The sequence below is a fragment of the Prenolepis imparis genome, unplaced genomic scaffold (assembly GCF_030444845.1).
Source record: "Prenolepis imparis isolate NDT839.2.m4 unplaced genomic scaffold, iyPreImpa1.0 SCAF_8, whole genome shotgun sequence".
NCBI classification, from domain to species: domain Eukaryota; kingdom Metazoa; phylum Arthropoda; class Insecta; order Hymenoptera; family Formicidae; genus Prenolepis; species Prenolepis imparis.
Window position 1 is genome coordinate 6,836,319 of NW_028141166.1, and position 20,116 is coordinate 6,856,434.

At 31.2% G+C, this 20,116-nt stretch overlaps 3 protein-coding genes across 5 annotated transcripts; 2 read left to right on the top strand and 1 right to left on the bottom strand.

Moving 5' to 3' along the window:
* Positions 1–17: 17 nt before the first annotated feature.
* LOC145940073 (protein THEM6) lies at positions 18–1,908 on the top strand. The gene is made up of 3 exons (XM_083044907.1): positions 18–164; positions 1,114–1,328; positions 1,534–1,908. The coding sequence occupies exons 1-3, from the start codon at positions 20–22 to the stop codon at positions 1,768–1,770; spliced, it is 597 nt and encodes a 198-aa protein (XP_082901033.1). The 5' UTR covers positions 18–19; the 3' UTR covers positions 1,771–1,908.
* Positions 1,909–2,155: 247 nt separating this feature from the next.
* Positions 2,156–14,671, top strand: Tsp5d (Tetraspanin 5D). Of its 2 annotated transcripts, XM_083044905.1 has the most exons (6): positions 2,156–2,808; positions 8,894–9,340; positions 9,655–9,766; positions 12,743–12,934; positions 13,545–13,727; positions 14,131–14,671. In XM_083044905.1, the coding sequence occupies exons 3-6, from the start codon at positions 9,689–9,691 to the stop codon at positions 14,464–14,466; spliced, it is 789 nt and encodes a 262-aa protein (XP_082901031.1). In that variant the 5' UTR covers positions 2,156–2,808; positions 8,894–9,340; positions 9,655–9,688; the 3' UTR covers positions 14,467–14,671. The 2 variants fall into 2 exon arrangements, with proteins under 2 accessions (XP_082901031.1, XP_082901030.1); XM_083044904.1 differs by lacking the exon at positions 8,894–9,340 and having other exon boundaries at positions 2,157–2,808.
* A 3,004-nt stretch (positions 14,672–17,675) lies between these two features.
* On the bottom strand, positions 17,676–20,050 carry LOC145939460 (uncharacterized). 2 transcript variants are annotated; one of them, XM_083043781.1, is made up of 5 exons: positions 19,861–20,050; positions 19,691–19,750; positions 19,198–19,315; positions 18,930–19,001; positions 17,676–17,939 (listed from the first exon to the last, which is right to left on the bottom strand). In XM_083043781.1, exons 1-5 carry the CDS (start codon positions 19,912–19,914, stop codon positions 17,845–17,847), a joined length of 399 nt encoding a protein of 132 aa, XP_082899907.1. In that variant the 5' UTR covers positions 19,915–20,050; the 3' UTR covers positions 17,676–17,844. The 2 variants fall into 2 exon arrangements, with proteins under 2 accessions (XP_082899907.1, XP_082899908.1); XM_083043782.1 differs by having other exon boundaries at positions 18,925–19,001.
* Positions 20,051–20,116: the final 66 nt, after the last annotated feature.

Here is a 20,116-nt window from a genome sequence, read left to right on the forward strand (position 1 = left end):
CCAGTAAAAGAGATTAATAATGCTATGTTCTTGCGGCGTGGCGATAATCGCCATTCTTTACATTCTATTCGATGTGAACTACTTCTTGAGAATAATCAGCACCGTCATATGGGGTAGACTCTTCGAGAAGAAGAAAAAACTCTTCGACATGACAACAATTTATGGTAAATTCTTATATTATCACTATAATATCAATAGCATTTAAAAATACATCGATATTAATGAATTGCTTTAATTTCGTTGTGTGATCCATATATGCTTGATTATTCAAAGAGATTTTTTAAGAACATAAGACTGGGATAAAAAGCAAGATAACAGAATTATAGTTATTACATTTATTGAATCAATTAAAAAAATAATGTGTGAGAAAAGTGAATAAATTTTCTAAGATATTATCGATAAGCATTTGACGCGGAAATAATTATAGAAAATAAAATAATATACATTAATTTATTCAATGTACGGAGATGTAAATCTCGTGTAAAATTGTATTATATTTGTTAATATACTTGCATCGAAATCAAAGTTCACAAATAATAATGCATTAAAAAAAGGCAAGCCACAGTAAAGAGATATGTTATAGATTACAGGTAATAAATAACTATACATAATGTACATACATCTTTTTTATTCGTGATCTTGCGTGAAAAAAATATATTAATAATTTATTATTATTATTCAAATAGATGCACATTCATATTTATGACACCACCTTTATACATTGCGAACGTTCATTAAATGTTATGACGTTACATAGTGTGACAGGTCAGCAAATAACTGTACCTATGCGTGTGGTGCGTCGATATATTTCTATAGAATCTATAGAATATCTTTCACAAACACACATATTCGTACAAAGATTTATAATAATTAATTATACAAAATGTACTTTAGTAAAATTACTGTAACAAATTTATTCTACAAATTTATTTTTTAATACGAAATTTTTATTTGATTTAAATAGATTAGGATTTAGAGACAAATAATTCTAATAAATTATACAATCTAAAGTCTCGAAAGATTTGAACAATTGATGATTTAAGCGAGAAATTGTGTAAATTTTAGATTACGTAGTAATAATATAGCTGACACAGAGATTTTTCTATTTTTCAGGCTTTTGTACCACTCAGGATGTCGACTTGGTTTTCAAACACATGAATAATGCGAGGTACCTGCGCGAGTTGGATTTTGCGCGTTTTCATTTTTATGATAGATCAGGAATTTATGCAGCGGTTGCAAAAAGAAAAGGTAGTGCTGTTCAAGGTGCATCCTCCATACGATATCGCCGTGCGATTCCTGTGTTTATGCCGTACAAGATTACGACAAAGGTCACGATCAATATTTTTTTTGCATTGTCTTAGCTTTCTCTATTTATAATTAATAATTATATGTTATATAATTATTAATTATAATAATTATATCAGTTATTAATACACTATTAATTGATAATTTTCATTTATAATTAAATCACTCACAATAATTATTTTGAATTAATTATTTTAAATATTTTGAATGTCATTTTCATTTTTACAGATCATTTACTGGAAAGATAAACACTTTTATTTAGAGCAACAGTTTATCAGTCTCACGGATAATTTTGTTCGCGCTGTTGTATTAAGTCGACAAACTATAACCGGATTGAAAGTGCCGGTAACGGATATAATTGCCGACATCGAACCGGAAACACGTAGACCAGAGCTCCCCAAAGAACTTCAGCTATGGCTAGAATCTATAGAAGAGTCGTCCAAAAATCTTAAAAAAGGCGAATGAGAAAAGATATATATATTTATCTCGTTTATTTAATGCGTTTTATATAATTTTCAAAATATAATTACTTATTTTCTTCTTAGAACGGTTAATTGTACTTTGGTTTGTTTCTTGTCATGTTGTTAAATATGTATCACAAAATGTGTCTGTCATTTTATTATCCTACATAGATTATCTTTTTTATAATGTGATATAACACTATTTCTTGAAGTTTTTAAAAATATTATTTGCAAGTATATTAGAAATTGTAGCACACTGATTTTTGTGTTTTGTAACTTTTAAGATATAATTTTAGGTAAAGTGACAAATAAAATTTAATTTAAATTGAAATATATTAGACTCGTTTCGTTGATCTATGCAATTAATGAATTATAATGAAGATTTTATTAAATTTTGCCCAAAATATTTCTTATACGTGTGTGTAATTTTTGTAATATATTTACATCGTATATATACAATTATACGTAATTAATTTTTACGCAACTACGGAGAGTTAAGTAGTAACGAATGCAAACAATTTAATTTGCAATTAAACGAAGTTTATGTATTTATCGTGACACTGATAAAATGTTGCTGGCCACACAGTTGTTAATATTTAATAATATTTAAAGCAGAACTTATCACACATTTTTTTATTCGAAATAATATTATTTTGCCGATACAGATCGATAAAGTTTTACATACTCGTTATGAAACATCCTTGCATATCGCTTTAATCGATTTTGTATGCATAATTAACACGTTACGGATATTACAATAATTTTTTTACATCGCTATTGTTATCTCGCAAAGCTGGCTTCAGCGCAACCGTCAGATGGCGAACCTCGTACTGACTCGGAATAAACGGAGAACGGATGTTTCTGCGAGCTGGTGTATCGCGCGCGCAGTCGATCCGTGAACTCGAAAGCTGCCGCGAAGCAAAAGCGAGATCCGACCTTCGTTTGCGCTTTCCATGAACTTTTGTGAGCTATTCGCTGACGAAGAGCTCGCGACAGCTCTCTGCGAAGAATAATACGGATGACCTTCCTCCATTCGCCACCTGTGAGTGATTAGTGAGCTATTACCTTTGCTTGTTTTTTTCGCGAAAAGTCTCTTTTCATACTTGATCTCCGTTTTTTTCTTATTTATCTCGCTCGTTAAACGCGCAAGTTATGCAAATTTTATTTAGAAAAAAGTTTAATTTGTCATAAGGTCATGTGCCGCAAAAGTTGATCTCATACATTATTATTAACGGAGAATGTCATTTAAATATGAATGCCTGATTCTACGCAACTGAATTTGCAATGATGTTAGGTAATGTTGAATACAGTTGAAAAAAGAATTTAATTATCATTAAAATTTGCCAATAAAAATACGATATAAAAAGAGAAAATTTCTGAAATTTTCAAAAAAATAATATTTGCGATAATTAACAATTAAAAAACTTTTATTATTTAAATAATAATTTATATTACTTTTTTGGTAAATATATAGCTTATATACATGCCATATATATACAAATGCGTGAGCAAAACAAGTCTATGTAACGTGAAACTTACTTAATAAAATGCAAATGCGATTCACTTGTATATTTCGTCCGGAGTTATTAAACGTTTTGCGAATTCAGCATATGAAACTCACGTATTTGCTTACAAATACAACCTGGAATATGGTTGGTGTTACATTTGTGAATGCAGTTAATGATAACTGCACGTGCGTAAATGCACGCACGGATAAAATTACGAGATTACATCACAAGAAAATATATAGATCAGACATTATGTATTTATCCATCATTATTGCTGGTATTATCGATTATATCGGCGCGATTTCCTACAGATAAATGTTAATAAGACAGAGTTATGGATGTGCAATTTTCTTCTCTTTTTAATGAGAAAAAGGGAGAGAAAAAAATTCCTTATTTTTTTATAAAAAACATACATATACAGAATATGCTAAAATCGCTAAATAATTTTAATCGATTTTGGATTAATTTCTTTTCATTATTTTTTGCTTCCAATTGGTTAATAATCGAAAATAAAGAGTGTTTGACAAACTAACAATAAGTCTCAGTATAAAATAAATGAATTATAAAATCTTATTTATTAATTCAAGAAGAATCGTTTTTATTTAATTTTAATTTTTTTTTTTATTACAAAAATATATGATATTAAAAATTAAAGGAAGATATGTGCAATGAGAAAGATGACTTCTTCGTAAGATTTAAAAGAAAATTTGGTTTAAATGACTTAAAAGAAATTATTGACAATTCAATACAGATGTAACACTCTATATCTACTTATAAAAAAAATGACATTTCTAAATTAGAATTAGAAATTTTTTAAATATTAATTTTAAAATTCGAATTCGAAATGTCTCTCCCCCGCATCACTTTATCGCCTCAGAGAATCATCATCGCATCATGCACAGATTAATACTGTCGCGTGTATCTCATGGTCTCATCAGCCTCGACGAGATAATTTAGACCTCGACGGAAAGGATTAATATGTTTTCAACGAATTGTCGCGACCTGGCGATTGCGATTATTACGCGAATTTACTGACGTATGCGCTCCTTTGTACCCCGTTTAATGTGCGTAATTACAAATTAGACAATTTATCTAATCGAGCGCGACGCTACTTAAGGAACATAAGCATCCGAGATCTGTCTCATTCTTTCGAAACAATGAGGAGAAAGTTTTACTGTCCCATGATTCTCTCACGATTTTTAAAAATTGGGACGTTGCCATTGTCATTTTTTAAAATAAAATTGCACGCACTTTTTCGATCAAAATCGAAATCGAAAAGCGCGTTGATAATTCGCGGTTCTGTTATCCCAAATGCCAGGAAATCGATCGTGCGAACAGCTCCTTCGTCGATTTCTCTTCCCATGCACCAACATTTAACAGAACAATGAATCAGTGCTTTCCTCGGTGAATATATACTCTCCTAATGTATTACTTTCTCTGCTAAATTCGTGAGAAACTATACACATTCCAAGCTCAAGTACTGATGAATAGAAATTACTTTAATTGCTTTGTAATTCGACCTACTTGCTTTTTATCAAATACATAACATGCTCAAAATTGTTGTGAAATAATTTGGATGTCAATAAAAAATTTTGAATTAAATTTTCGAAATTAGAATTTAGAATTAGATTTGGAAACACGTAAAGTTATGGCTAGTGCAATCAGAAATTTTTTTAAATTGCATGTCTACGTAAAATAAATATGATTATTTTTATCATACCTTTTGGAAACTATTAAAATAATATATATCTCTTTTAAAAAAAATGTTTAAATATAATTTATTTTTTAAAAATTTTATCAAAATTATGAATATTTATATAATACGATATATAAAATAAAATTAAAAAAAGATAGAGTCATATATTTTTGTTATAGCTTTCTTTCATTAATATTTTTTAAAATTGTTAGTGAAGAATATCTATATCTAGTCTGTATTTTGTATAGCAAAAGTTGTGTGTTGTATCTAAAAGAATGTTATTTTCAAGGAAGGGTTGACAAACGCAAACACAGGCTTTAAGAACGAGGCAAGAATTACAATGATGGATTTATCGATTGAAAAAAAAAATTCTTAATGCGGTGTTTAAGAAACCGATCACGTACACGTGGGAAGGGTCAAGAGGGATTAAACTGTGGCTGGATTCGTGTTCGCGTGTGACTTTCTTTAAGATGAAGGATACGCATGTCTTGACACATCGTCCTACGATTAGTGATTAATTTATCATATGTAATGTTTTGTAGTAATTCTTATATAACCGTGATTTCTTTATTCTTCGACACCTGACTGCGTCAGGAAACTATGGATCGTCGTAATAAGTATAATAGGATGTCTCTATTACGAGTATGTGAGCTCTCATCGGCAAACTCGTTACGTATATTCTCCTAATGCGACATAATTATAGCTTTTCTAGCTCACGTTCTCGATGTAAGTGCCGTAAATGATTTATGCAATCATTTCGCACGAAGTAACTAATGACTCCTGTAAATCTATCTAACAACATACACAATTTTAATTTTTATAAAAATATATAATAAAATAATCAAAAGTGCTCTATGCTTGGTTGCTATAGATTAATTTATGTTTTGCAGCAAATTTTCCGGGGAAACAAAGAATTGAGAATAAAAAATTGTCATTAAGAATGGAACTGGCACTATAGTATATTATGAAAATAATATAATACTTTTGCGACATATATGCGATCGCGCCGGAAGATTGATAATGAGACACGCGAGCTCCTTTCCTCGATTACATCATGTGGGAAGTTGAATGCGTAGGACGCGTTAACACGATGGCACGTAAAAAAAAAAAAGAAAGAGAACCGGGCCGCGTTAACTTTTACATTTAGGCATCGTCCACACGCATTTTACACGATGACGACGTCGACGACGAAGAAGCGCGGTGTCGAACGGGGGGAAGATCATAGATGACCACAAATTGCCCGCAATTGGCAGGAAGTCGAGGCAGGGGGACCGTTTGTGCGCCCCTTTGCACTCTCCTTGGTGCACATTATTTTTACGCAGCCTTCCATTTCGTCGGTCAGAAATTGATCTCGGTGCCAATATTAATTTCTTCACATGTCCAATATTATCAAATATTCTTTAATTATATACTTATATTTTAATTATAATTCCACAAAGATTAATTATTTATTTATAATAATTTTTTTCTTTAAATTTTTCTTGGTACATGAATATTTTTTATATAAAAAGTAGAAAAGAAATTTTTTGGCTCTTTTTCTTGCAAGTAATATTTAATAATAATGCCTTAAAAGTGTTGTAACACCACAGAAGGCTTATGAAGGGTGATGCGTCTTACAGATATCGCCTTCCACTTCAGCCGTCAGAAATTGATTTCATTGTCAATGTTAATTCTTCACGACACATGTTCAATATTATCAAATAATTTTTAATCATATTTACATAATAATTAATCTTTGGAATGCAGTTATAATTATTTTCCTTCAAACTTCTCTTGGTACACAAATATTTTTTCTTTTTAATAAAAAGTAGAAAAATTTCCTAGCTCTTTATTCTCGCGAACAATCTTTAACAATAATGGCATAAAATGTGTTATAACACAACAGAAAGCTTGTGGTGTGTGTCTTGCAGATATTGGTATTTCTATAACAGCTATAGTCGGGATAAAAATAAGAGCATATCTCAAGGTCTATAAATATATCTTACTTTGAAACGCCACACAGAGAATAGGGTAGCTTTCTTCCTTCCGCACCTTCTGGCTCTATCCTAGTACGTTGTAAATGTCACAGAGATTATACTTGACGCATGTGAAGCGATCGACCGTGAAATAAAAAAGACTCGTAGCAAGGTAAATTCTTTACGAGCACCTTTTACGAATTCGATGATCACTCGACGAGCATTCATTTTTTATCAGATTTGTATCCGTTTCAATTCCATTTTTTTTTGGTCGCTTCGTCTTCATCCTTCTCTCTCGCTTGAGTTTAAACCTCGCGAACGATGTTGATGTACAATGTTCTTATTTAACGGGCGACAAGTGGCACGAATATTACATATACAGTGGGTGGAGTTCTGCGTGAGAGCGGTGCCTCGCTCTTGATAAGGCGAATCAATATTATTCAATTCTGATAACGGCCCTCATTGCGCCAAGTAGGGAGAGAGAACGCATTAATCGTGCAATCAGCTGATAACAGATTTTCCGTTAACTCGCGAATGCTCGGTCGAACCGGTGTCTCGATTCTTTACTAAAAAATAATATTATAATTTAAAAATCTTTTTATGCCAAATATATGCGGAATTTGCAAAGATAATGAAACACCTATGAAATATTTGTGTAAATTGCGAGTGTGTGTACGATGATGGTTCTATTTACACTGCTACTAATGAGAAGGATATTGTGTTGCTACGTTTTTAGATTTATCATCAATGGTTAATGTTATTAATTATGTATTTTGTCAGGTAAAAATTCATCTAAATGCTTATTTATGGATAGATGCGAAAATTTCATTTTAAAATCCCGCATTGATAGGAGATGAGAAGTACATCAGAAAGATCTTGATTAAACGTAAAGATACCTTTTCTTCTAGTATAATCATAGTTTTCCTGATAATTTGATTCCTTCACTCTCTTCGTAAGGATACGATGTCGAGAAATTAGCAATTCAGTGAAATTACTCGACCCATTAATTATGCTAATTACAATGTATCGTGAGCGACCCGGCGATAACAATCAGTGGAACGAAAGCGTCATTAACAACGGGAGATTGTAACAGATGATGTTCGCCAAAGCTGATGTGAATGTAATATATGTATTTATTGTGCGGATAATCTTATTCAACATCTTTCTTTTTTTTCTCATCTCGCGCATTAATCGATCAATATTATTTATATAGTTAGTGTCTGGACCTAAAGTAGAAAAACCACAATCAACAATCTTTGTCATTTAAATTTCCAAAGTTTATGCTAATATTTTTGATATTTTTTTATATAATTTAACAAGAATCATTTAATCTTCTATGCGTGTGTAAGATTTGATTAATTTTTTTCTATCAGTCTATATTACAAAACTATTATTATACATAGAAAAATTGCACAAAAGTATGAGTGACATTAACAGAAAATTAATGTAGAAAAATATGAAAGAGATCTGTATCAGAAAAATATATTTGATACAATATTTTGGAACAATTTGTAAGAAAAATTAAATTAGATGGAAATTGCGTATAATAATAGCTCCAGTTTTATTTGTTTAATCCGAAGAAAGCGGCGCATATGTTTCCTGTGGGAAGTAGTCTGAATTAATGTAGCATTATAAGAATTTCTAGCAAGACATCCACGCAAAAGTGAAGATTTTTATATACGAGACCTTTCGGCGAATGTTACCTTCACCTTTGCAGCCTAGCGTTCCGTGTACTATGAGAGAGGTCTCAGTCGGGACGTAAAAGGCTAACAAAGAGTTGAGGAGAGAAAGAGAGACCGACCAGACCAGAAAACCATCTCTCTATCACGAAATGACCTTGAGGATGTCTTTTCTTTTTTTTTTCTCGCGACTCGACGGACCGTCTACACGAAAAGTGACGAGCACCAATACTTCCCCCCATAGCTGTCACTTCCAATCTCTGATCTCTGTGATCGCGATCGCGTGTAGGTGAGCGGCTTCAACCGGAGCGGCTGTCCCGTTAGCGGACCTAGAAGGCCCCTTCGAGAGAAAGACCGGACGGGAGCCAATGGTATCGGTTGGTACCCGGACATATCGGAACACGCGGATCCTCATCCGACGAGAATTGTTGCTCCGGGTCGGGTCCATCGGCAGTCAGTCAGCTGGGATGATCCTCTGGATCTTCCTCGCCGCTCGCACATCGGATCTCTCTTCTCATTCTTCTCCTTCTCTACCTCTATCATTAACTCCCGTTTCTCCACTTTGTTTCTCTATCTCTCTCACTCTCTTTTATTCTCTCTGTCTGTCTTTCTCGTCGCGGTTTTTTCCCCTTCCTCTTTTCCTTGTGCGATCTATCCTTCTCAGCTCTTGCTCTGAACATAGTATTTCCTGGTGATCCGTGATGCCTACCACGAGACTCTCGCGCTGATGCGCACGGTGGGTTCCTTATCACAGTAGTAGTAATTATTGTGTAATAATTATCATAATAATATTCGTGGGAAAGATAAAGAAGCCTTTTCTACGTGTTCGCGCGATAGAAGGCGAAAGTTGCTGATTGTGTGTGTTGATGTAATTAATATTCGTGCATTCTCTCTGTGAGCAATTTAATATACCCTCGCGAAGCCTCGGCGTGTCTAATGTCAATTCGGGAAGTGGCATTTAATTTCGCAAGTTTCCTTATAACCGAACGATTATATTATTCGCTTCCTGTTTATATACAAATGGATCACACTCTCTCTACGTTTTTGCAGGAAATACTGCCAGCCTCTTCCGAGTGAAGATTTGATGAAGGATCAAGCCATGGGCCGCACAGGATACACGTGCATCAGGCACGTCTTCTGCTCCCTCAACGTTTTGATCTGGGTAGGCTTTTATTATTTATTTTATTATTTTCTTCGAAAATTTGTATTTATTTATTATAAATTATATTATTTAATTTTTATTTCTATTTATTATATATTTATATTATTTAATTGTTATTACTATAAAATAGATGCTACGCTGACTTTTGATTCTAAATTGCACAATAATAAAAAAGAAACTGCAAAAGTATGACTCTTTTTTTATATGTAATTGAAAAAAAATCTCTCATATATTTAATTTTTAAATCGATTAATTTTTATATTCGCGAACTATTCGAGATCGGCATACTCGAGTTATATTTAAACACGTGCGGATAAGAGATAAATACGTGTGAGAACATCTCGAAACGAACTTGAATGTAATGTTTCGTGTTAGCGCACAATTCGTAAATATAATACATACGTGTAGAGTGCAGGCGCGATTTCAATTGGTCAGAAGTGATACGAATGAAACAATACGACAAACAACGAACCGCACGACTCTAATAAAAACGGCCTACGCGGCGGTTTAATTAAATCGACGGTGCTTTTGTATAATTCGCATTCCGCGCCGCGTATTCTTTCTTGTTCCCTCCCCACTTTTTCATTCTACTTGAAATCATCTGTCGTCGGCGACGACGTCTGTATCGCGACGAAAGCCTTAAATAGGGCATTGAACCGTGTTCTATGAGCTATGAACTTACGGTACTTAAGTCGATGATAAAAGCGCGGTACTCGGCTGTACTGAAACTGGTACACGTTTTTCTCATTACGCTCTTAAACGTATTAAACGCGTGCCACCTGTTTTGTCGCGCGCACTTGATTATACTTGCATATTAATTGCTTTCCATTGTACGAATTCCGCAGACGGTGAAAGATGTACATATACGTTAGTCAAAGATGTGCTTATTTAGGATGAGATGCTGTTAGAAAAATATATTTCAATATCGCACAGAGGCAAACGTTTCAATAATGATCTAAATAGGATATTCAATGTGATACATATTAATAAGACACATATATAGAGTGATCTACGAGTGTAAAAGAATTTTGGCAGTTTATTCGAGAGGTCATCTTAAGTAAAACATGTTAATTGAACATAGACCCTATTTTAATTTGTTATAGAAGTACGAGAGGAAAGTTTTATTAAAATAAAATATTAATTTTTAATAAAATAATATATAGTAGATTTTAACATCTAGTTATAATTCAAAAAACATATTCTATTTATAAATTAATAATTATTATTGGGAAATAATAATCTAGAATATTAATAACAAGTGCTTGAATACAAACTTGGCATCTAATTAATAGGACTTATGTTCATATCACATTTTTTTACTTAAAATTACCTCCCAAACAAGCTGTCAAAGTATTTTATCCTCGTCCACCCTGACGAAATTTTATAACTATTAAAATATAAATTATATATTTTATGAATAATATATTATATTCTTTCCGCAAAAGTATCGCGCTACCCATGCATCATTGACGGTAATTAGAAAGTACGGACGTGCTTTTGTACAATTAGCTATCGAGGTCGCGTAACAGTGCATTAATTTCTTAATTCATGTGCTGTGCGAGTTTGCAATTTGTAAATTATGGCAACCCACTGCGAGGTCTTTTCCGCACATAAATACGAGTACATTACGCGAATTCCCGCCGACCTGTTACATGCATTATGTTTATGTGCGTAAACACGTCTCCTTCGTTCGCGGTCGCGTTCGATGACGCAAGGTAGGTCGAGCTACACGTCGGATGTATCGCAATTTACGGGACTCGCTGTGAATTAGCTGTAAGGTCAATATTCACCTGGGCCGGTTTGGTCGACTTCCCGTCAGGGCTGACGGCTCAGTGGGTTACCCACTCTGGCTTACCTAGAAAGTCTGTACTCTCTCTCGGACATGGTCTCTCTATTTGCGAGTGATTTAGCAGGTGAACGTTGTACCGTTAAGCGTATGTACAGTTGATCGAATTGCCCTCTTTGATATTTTTTTTATCGATTAATAATTTGTGTCACCGTGCAATTTTGCTACTTACTTTCCCAAGGATTCCGTTGACTGTGGACTACTAGATTCTTGCTGGATGGTTGTCGAAATAGTATAGTTTATCAATTTCCCTTTCACGTCGACGTTCGAAAGATATTACGATACTTTGTAGTTTACAATCTGCTTTGCATATTCTAAAATTTATTTAAATAACGCGTTGCGTAATCGATATACGATGGCGACTGTGTATTGTCTCAAAGCACAGTCGAATGAAAATAACGCGACATTGACCCAGTAAACTCGCGTGTTACGAGTGTTACGTGTGATAAGAATCTCTCTCCCGATACTCTTAATTATAATCTTTTAAGATCTTTGAGCCCGCACACTATAAATTAACGTCAGCTGATATTAAAGAGATAGTGCGGCATTACTATATGTATAGAGTTACTATTATTTAGTTTCCCACTTATTTGAGATAATTAATTATTAACGTACTGTTTTTTAATTAATAAGATTTTTTTTCGCATCTACAATATAATAAAATTTATATACATATTTTTATACACAGAATATGTTAAAATTATTGTGTCATGTACGGAAAAAAAAATTAGCTACCATAGCTAAATTTTAGCTGTCCCTATATTGCAATCCGAAATTTAGTTATCATGCCTAAATTTTAGTTATGGTAACTAATTTCTTATAGCTAAAAAATATTAGCTACCATAGAGAGCTAAAATTTAGGCATGATAACTAAATTTCATGTGTAATATAGGGACAGTTAAAATTTAGCTATGATAGCTAATTTTTTTCCATGCTGTAATCGCTATAGATTTCAAATCGAATTTTTTCTTAATAAAAATCGAAAAAGTTCTAATTAAAAATATATGTTTGCTAGCTCCGGAATACTCGGTATTATTTATTTGGCGCATATTGTATTCTCAGCGGGTTCAGTTGATACGGTTGTCGAAAGTCAGACATTGACTCTCTGACATGTGTAATTTTTTTTACAGTTATGCGCTTGCGGAATTTTGGGTGCGGGCCTTTGGCTGCGGCTGGCTTATTCCGGATACGCGACCTTGGTACCACAGTACAGTTTTGCATCGGCAGACTCTTTGCTGCTCGCTGCGGGATGCGTCACATTCGTCATCGCCTTCTTCGGATGCTGCGGCGCGTGGTTTCAGTCTAGATGCATGCTGATCACGGTTAGTACAACGTGATCCATTGTAAAACGCGGGTATCTCGCAAAAAGTACATATATTATAGTGTACACGCGCAGCTTACGAGAGACGACTCGTAAGTCGTACAATTTGACTACCTTGAGTATCTCTCTTGTTGGTAGACAGATCTAATTTATGGTGTCTGGAATAATTTCATACAGCTCTCTGTATACTACATTTTTTGTCTTTCTTCTATTTTCTAAATTAATTTTCTTTTCACTTAAATGTGATATATGTGTGTTATTAGGCTCTTCGTATTTTCAGGCTTTTAAAACAAATTTAACAGACGAAATATTCCTTTCGTTATAAGTCGTGCTCGTTAAATTCGTGTAATATATGACGGATCGATAAATTTGTGTATACGTGATCGTGTATATATGCATGTATAATAGAGCAACCTGATTACATAGAATATGAAGTTAAATGCGTGAAATGTATATGGAGTAGATGGACGTTAGATGTAATCGAAGTTAATATCCATAAAGCACATGGTCTGTTGTAAAAAAAAATTTTTTTCTGAAATCTCTACTGTCGATTCTCTATAATTCCGAAAGTGAAAAGTGACATTAATACGTATACCTTTCGTGATTTTTAGTATTTCAGTCTCGTAATACTCATGTTTCTCGCCGAGTTCATGCTGGGAACTTTGGCGTTCGTGTTCAGGGAACACCTTGCGAGAAGCCTGAAGGAGGAATTACTGTATGGCATTGAGAAGCATTACAATATCACCAGGGAGCCGGGAACTCTCTCCACTATGTGGGACCACATACATACGGAGGTTGGCGTGCTCAATTAAAATATTATTCATAAAACCAGTAATAGTAGTAACACAGTATTTTATGTTGCGAATTTCTCGATTTTTCCATTTACATTATTTTCTATTTTTGCACTGCGACAATTTTTTATAGCAGCATCGAGTATTTTTATATTTAAAAAAATTTCCGAATACAAAAATTCTTTTTTGTATTTTATTTCGAGCAGAGAAAAATTGCTTTGGATACCCAGGTACCCGTTCATTAATAGAAGGGTTTATGTCAAAAAATAATTTAATTAAACATTTATAATTTAATTAAATACTTTCTAATTTGATTAAAAATGTATTATTATCAAAATGTAATATTTTTGTCGCGTGGTTGAAACGTTGATTACAAGGCATTAGAAGTAAACGTAAATGCTTTCAGTTTCACTGCTGCGGCGTACGCGATTACACGGATTGGTTCCAAATCGAAGCGTGGCCCGAGGAGGACCGGGTGCCGGATTCCTGCTGCATGCAACGGGAACGATACTGCGGTCGTCTAGATCCGGAGGGTCGCAATAAGGAGCTCTGGTACAAGGAGGGATGCGCGACCGCCATACAGATGTGGCTGATCACCAGACTCCACGTGGTAGGCACGGTGGGCCTCGTCGTCGCCTTCCTTCAGTTGTTCGGCCAAGTGGCCAGCATGATCCTTTTCTGCACGGTCAGGCACAAGAGGTCCTCCCACACGTACAAGAGCTACGACACTACCAATACCTAGGGTTTCAGATCGATCTTGGACGAGACCACCGTCTGAGATCGATACAACAACTTCCTCGCGAGTGTCTAATTGTCGTTCCATGCAGCGGGAACGAATCTTTTCAGAACCGTCGGAATTGGTCCTCCTTCGACGACTTTCACGGAGGATCTCTGCTTTTTGATCGCGTCCAAATATTTTCGCAGATATTTGTAAAAAAAAAAAATAAGAGACAACGAGCTGTCAAACGAAGATTTGTTAAAAAAAGCTCTGAGGAAAAGCATAAAACGAGATTACATTATTAATGATTATATATGTGTTGAACATTACTTTAATAAATATATTTTACGTACGAAGCATTTTAAACAAATGAAGACACGTTGAGGGTTTAACTGACCAAAAAGTTTCCGCTGTGTACCAAAAATATAATAAGTATTTAACTGATGGTTTTCCTTCTTTTAGCGTGAATACTGATAATTAATGTTTCTTGCAATCTCCGGTGATTAATATCGCGATTTCTCGCTGTCAGATTTTGTCGATTGATAATTATTTATATTCTTGTAAGTGTAAGCAAAACAGTATCACATCCGTGGATCCTTTTTAATCAATATTTATAGATAGTAGTATAAGTAATATCTGGCAGCAGAAAAATTAATTTGTATGCGAGAATAATTTATATAATGACGTGAGAGAGAGAGAAAAAGTATGTGTGTGTATATGTGTGTGTGTGTGTGTGTGTGAAAAAGAAAGAGAGAGAGAGAGAGAGGAAGGAAAAGAGAGGATCGAAATTATGATCGATCGTTAAATTGTAATTTTCCTATGTAACAAGTTTATTCTGCTTTAATAGTGATGGAGATGATTCTAATCGATATACTCAATATTCATTCGCGAATAGTAATCACTCTCCACTTTACGATAACTAATTGTACACCGCATCGATTCTCGACGTTAATAATTTGGGGACAATTAGATAGATAGTAGATAGATAGTGCATGATTATGTGATTTAGTCTCTCGAGTACTCAATAGAGATTATAGATTATCAAAGGATCTTTAATGTCAAAAGCATGAATTCATATTAAGATTTTATATCCAATATATACATGCATAAAAATAAATTAAAGTAAAATTTTTCTCATATGTGTTACACATCTGAAATCGCCGAAGCAGATGGTTGAATATATAAATATATATATAAATAAAAAATTATTTAAAATAAGTGTTGACAGTTATGAAAAATGGAAATGACAAAACGACAGTAATGTATTACGAGTGTATCAAATATAAATTATTATTAGCAATAAATAATATATTTATATGATAATACTGATCATTATATATTTTATTTCATTTATTTGTGTTTCTCCATTTGCGACTAAAAAAAAATTAATTAATCTGTTGTAGTTAAATATAAATTGTACAACAGCAACAACTTTGAAGTTTCATTTTTCTGAATTTTACGTACTGATATTTAAAAAATACTTTTCAGTATTTTATGCTATTAGCTTAAGAAAAATGAATTAGAGAAACTTGAACATGTAATTAATCATTCGAATTATATTGTGGAACATTCGCATAAACTAAATATAAATACGATATATAATATTTTCATTTTAATTACATTGCGCGTACGATTAAATCTCGATGTATTATAATTCATGAAAAGAAGCAGATCAAATAGATGGCCGTAAATAAATAACACTGACTTATATCAATTGCGTGCTAAAGTGCGAAGTATAAATCTGTTCGTGACAGCAAGTAAACTCAAAGTTGTTGATAATATATTGTGAATAGCTAATAACATTGATATCACATCAAAGATATTATATTGATGAACTATTAAAATCATTTTGTCCTCTATATCTAGAATCAATATTCGTTTTTACATTTTTTTCGTTAGCTTCAATTATAGAATAGAAAGAAGGTTCTATTGTGATTTATAAAAAAGATACTGTTATATATATCGACAAAAAATATGTTAAAACTAAGGAAAAAATTTTATTTATACAGCGTTCTTGAATATACAATATCAGAAAATAATATATATGCAAAATAATTTGAGTCGATCGATGAGTCAGAACTTAGATGCCCTCGTAAGTGGCATAAAATATTTTTATTTGCGTAAAACTATAAAAATATGTGAAGATATATATGTATATATGTATATACATATGCATGTTTTCGTTTTCAATATCACAAATTCACTTTATATCATGAATTTCGCAAATGCAAAAAATAATATTTGCCTTAAGCTTTTTGACGTAATGTCTTAAAATTAAAAATAATCTTATTAAATTGATTATATAAATATAATTATATTTTTGAAAATTAATAAAAATTTTTAATGTTTTTAGTAGAAATAGGAATATTAGTCTGGGAGACTATTTATTTTATTTTGCTACTTTAGCACTGACTGTATTCACTCTTCCAATATTAAATACAATATCGAAAGTGATCATAGTATTAATAATTTAGAAAAGACTATGATAATATATAATCTGAGATGCTCGTATCTCATTGGTATTTTTTTATTTCGAGCATGCATGCTAAGACAAAACAAAATTTTACAAGTAGATTGCAATCAAATAATTTCGAGCTGATTTTATTCTATTGTAGAACAGATTTTAGCTTACACATACTATCAAATATTCAGCTGCGAGAAATAACGGAATAGCTGCAGATCGCATTATATTTCTTTTATGCGTAATCAAATGTTATTTATTTGCCCATCTGATAATGGACGGAGTAATTATTCCTATGCTCGCGACAACCTGTATATCGCGTGTTCTCGTATAATAATGTGAAGAAAGACGCAATTTTGTACGACCTCGGTATATATTTAAACCTTAACGTATCGACGATGAGTCAACTGTAATATCGGCAATATTATCAGAATTATTAATAATTATGCATATAATAAATTGTGACGACATTTCGTAACTTTCTATTATATGTCGCTAATTAATAAACAAGTCCGTAAGTATATATATATATATATATATATAATAAAAAATGACCCTTACTTTGCAATTTCTTAATCATGTCGATTAATTGTAATTTGTATAATTATTTTTATTAGGAGATTTTTTTTTATTAGTTATTTATTCGTTTTATGTTATAAGTTAATGCAATTATTTACAAGCAATTTGTGAGAATACAAAATAATTTTGTAAAATATTTTAGTAAAATTAATGATTGCTTAAGACATATATGATTCATTTATTTTGACTGTAGAATGGTTTTATTAGCATACCCAAGTTACATTTTTATTAAAATATTTATATACAATAACATAATTGGAAAGAGATACATTCTCAAATTAAAAATAAAATTGCAGTAAATTCTTAAATTATATTGCTGTAGAACATTTAGTTTATAATTTTTAATACTATAATATATTTATTTATAACTTATATAGCTGTTTTTTACTGCTTTTCTTGTCCAAAGATCCAAAGAAGTTTTTTAAATAAAGAAATGGTCTCCCCAAAAAACATGTAGCTACAAATTTCGAAAAAAATTTTATATATATAAAAAGATAATATTAATAATAAACAATTCATATATAATACTATGCTTGCAATATTGTTAAGAATATATATTTAATTATTTATTTATATTAATATAAGATACTACTTGAGTTATTAATAAGATTAATAAAATAATTTGTATTTTATATCATTAATTATACGCTAATAAATAGTAAAAAATATAAATTATTTAGTATTAATATTATAATATTATAGTATTTAATTATATATATATATACAATATATAAAGTATAAAAATAATATCAATAATATTGTGTTATTTAAATGGGTTACACATATGGTAAACTTTGCGATAACTTTAACAGAACAGGATATTTCGCGATTTATTTGAAAAACATACAAATTTCTTATGTACCTAATTCAGAATCAATTTTCTCTTTTAATAAAAAATATTATATGTAAAAATATATAAATGTAATTTTTGAATTATAAACAATTAAGAAAAAGTGTCATGTCTTGCGAATTAAACTTTAAGACGTAAGTAGACTTGTAATAAAATATTATTTTTTAGTTAGTTTTAATTAGATGTTCCTATTTTCATAAAATCTTAATTTTGGACTTTAGTAATTAATGTATTCAATAGCTAATTATAAAATAATTATAAAATTCAAAAACAAAAAATAATAATCATATTTTTGCTAATAAAAAAAATTAATTTTATATTTTTCAAAGAACAAAAGTTGGTCGATCTTTTTTAATTAATATCTCGAAATTTTACGTGGTTGTTTGCAAAATGGTATAGGACTTTTCGACTCAGTTTAACGAGATCTACTTGTATATTTTCGGTGTGACACCTTACGTCAGACACCCTGTATAAAAACTTTTATAGAACAAAATGTTTCCGTGTTTTGAATTTATATTTTTTAATGCTTTTTAAGAATATTTCTTGTATTTTATAATTATTAATTAAACTTAGATATATTAATTACACTTACCGTACCCAAGAGAGGAAACATTGTTTTTAGATATTTACATGTCCACGTCCACCATATAGAAAGTATTTTAAATATACCTAAATAAATTTCAAAGCAGATTGAGTATTTTATTTAATATTCCTTTTTCTTTACTTTACGTGCAAAATTTAGATACTGTAGGTAAAAATTAAGTTACTTATTGTTAGATAGCAGATACTAAACGATCCTCGAAAAATCTTTATGAATAAAGGATAAGAGCTCTAAATAAATTTTCTATTCTATATTTATAATTACCTAAATATATAACATTACTCAATAATTTAGTATTATTGTCTTTTTCTTCTTCCGTATCGTTAACAACAGGCCTTATATTGTTCAATTGTTCTCCTGATTCTTTTTTAATTAACAAAAACTAAAAGAAAAAAAGATTATTAACTATCTTAATGTTTATTAATGCCAATTAATCATTTTCTCTATATAAAAAACGTATAAATTGAGATTTTTAGATGAAAATATTTTAACAAATAGGCCTCGTCTATTAACCTCATTTTATAAATTGAAAGATCTATAAAATAAAAGGAAATAAAAAATAAATTCTATAAAATAAAAAATCCAAGATTTTATATTAATTTCGTATTATATTTTTTTAATTTTGCAATTAGAATTTTTAAAATTCTTCTAAATCTTATTTTGATTATTATTTAGGAAAAATGTATTTTCAATACTAAATCATTATTATTAAGAAAATTTGTTTCTTCATAATTCTCTGTCAAAGTTCTTTGCTTACTGGAAGATTTTCTGCGATGTTCTTAATTCCTTCATGGATTAAAGTAGAGACAGCATTGTTCTGGCAATAAAGTGATAAAAATTATTAGTGAAACAAATATTTAAATTATTATATAAATATATAATGCAGCAAAATGTAGGACATATACATATTTGAGGTATTTGGCTTACTTCTCCGAAAACGTTTCCAACGAAGAACAACAATACTAATATATATAACTGCATCGTTATAATACCTCAAAACGAAAATGCAACACAATTTAAAAATACTAAGTTTGTTTTTGGAAATAGTATTTTTATTTCTTGTATAAAATAAAACTTGGAAAAAGAACTCTAAAGTATTTTGGCAAACTGACTTTAGTTGACGTATCCGGAACTTCCTTATATAAGAGAAAACTATATCTTATCATTCATTCGAAAATTATGC

Bases quoted from the DNA above. Each gene is read 5' to 3' on its own strand.
- Tsp5d (XM_083044905.1), top strand. From the start codon at position 9,689: ATGAAGGATCAAGCCATGGGCCGCACAGGATACACGTGCATCAGGCAC. The intron at 9,767-12,742 runs GTAGGCTTTTAT...TTTTTTTTACAG, and splicing joins CCCTCAACGTTTTGATCTGG to TTATGCGCTTGCGGAATTTT. The intron at 12,935-13,544 runs GTTAGTACAACG...CGTGATTTTTAG, and splicing joins CTAGATGCATGCTGATCACG to TATTTCAGTCTCGTAATACT.
- LOC145940073 (XM_083044907.1), top strand. From the start codon at position 20: ATGCTATGTTCTTGCGGCGTGGCGATAATCGCCATTCTTTACATTCTA. The intron at 165-1,113 runs GTAAATTCTTAT...TCTATTTTTCAG, and splicing joins CGACATGACAACAATTTATG to GCTTTTGTACCACTCAGGAT. The intron at 1,329-1,533 runs GTCACGATCAAT...TCATTTTTACAG, and splicing joins CGTACAAGATTACGACAAAG to ATCATTTACTGGAAAGATAA.
- LOC145939460 (XM_083043781.1), bottom strand. From the start codon at position 19,914: ATGCAGTTATATATATTAGTATTGTTGTTCTTCGTTGGAAACGTTTTC. The intron at 19,316-19,690 runs GTAAGCAAAGAA...TTTTTCTTTTAG, and splicing joins ACATCGCAGAAAATCTTCCA to TTTTTGTTAATTAAAAAAGA. The intron at 17,940-18,929 runs GTACGGTAAGTG...CGAAATTTGTAG, and splicing joins AACAATGTTTCCTCTCTTGG to CTACATGTTTTTTGGGGAGA.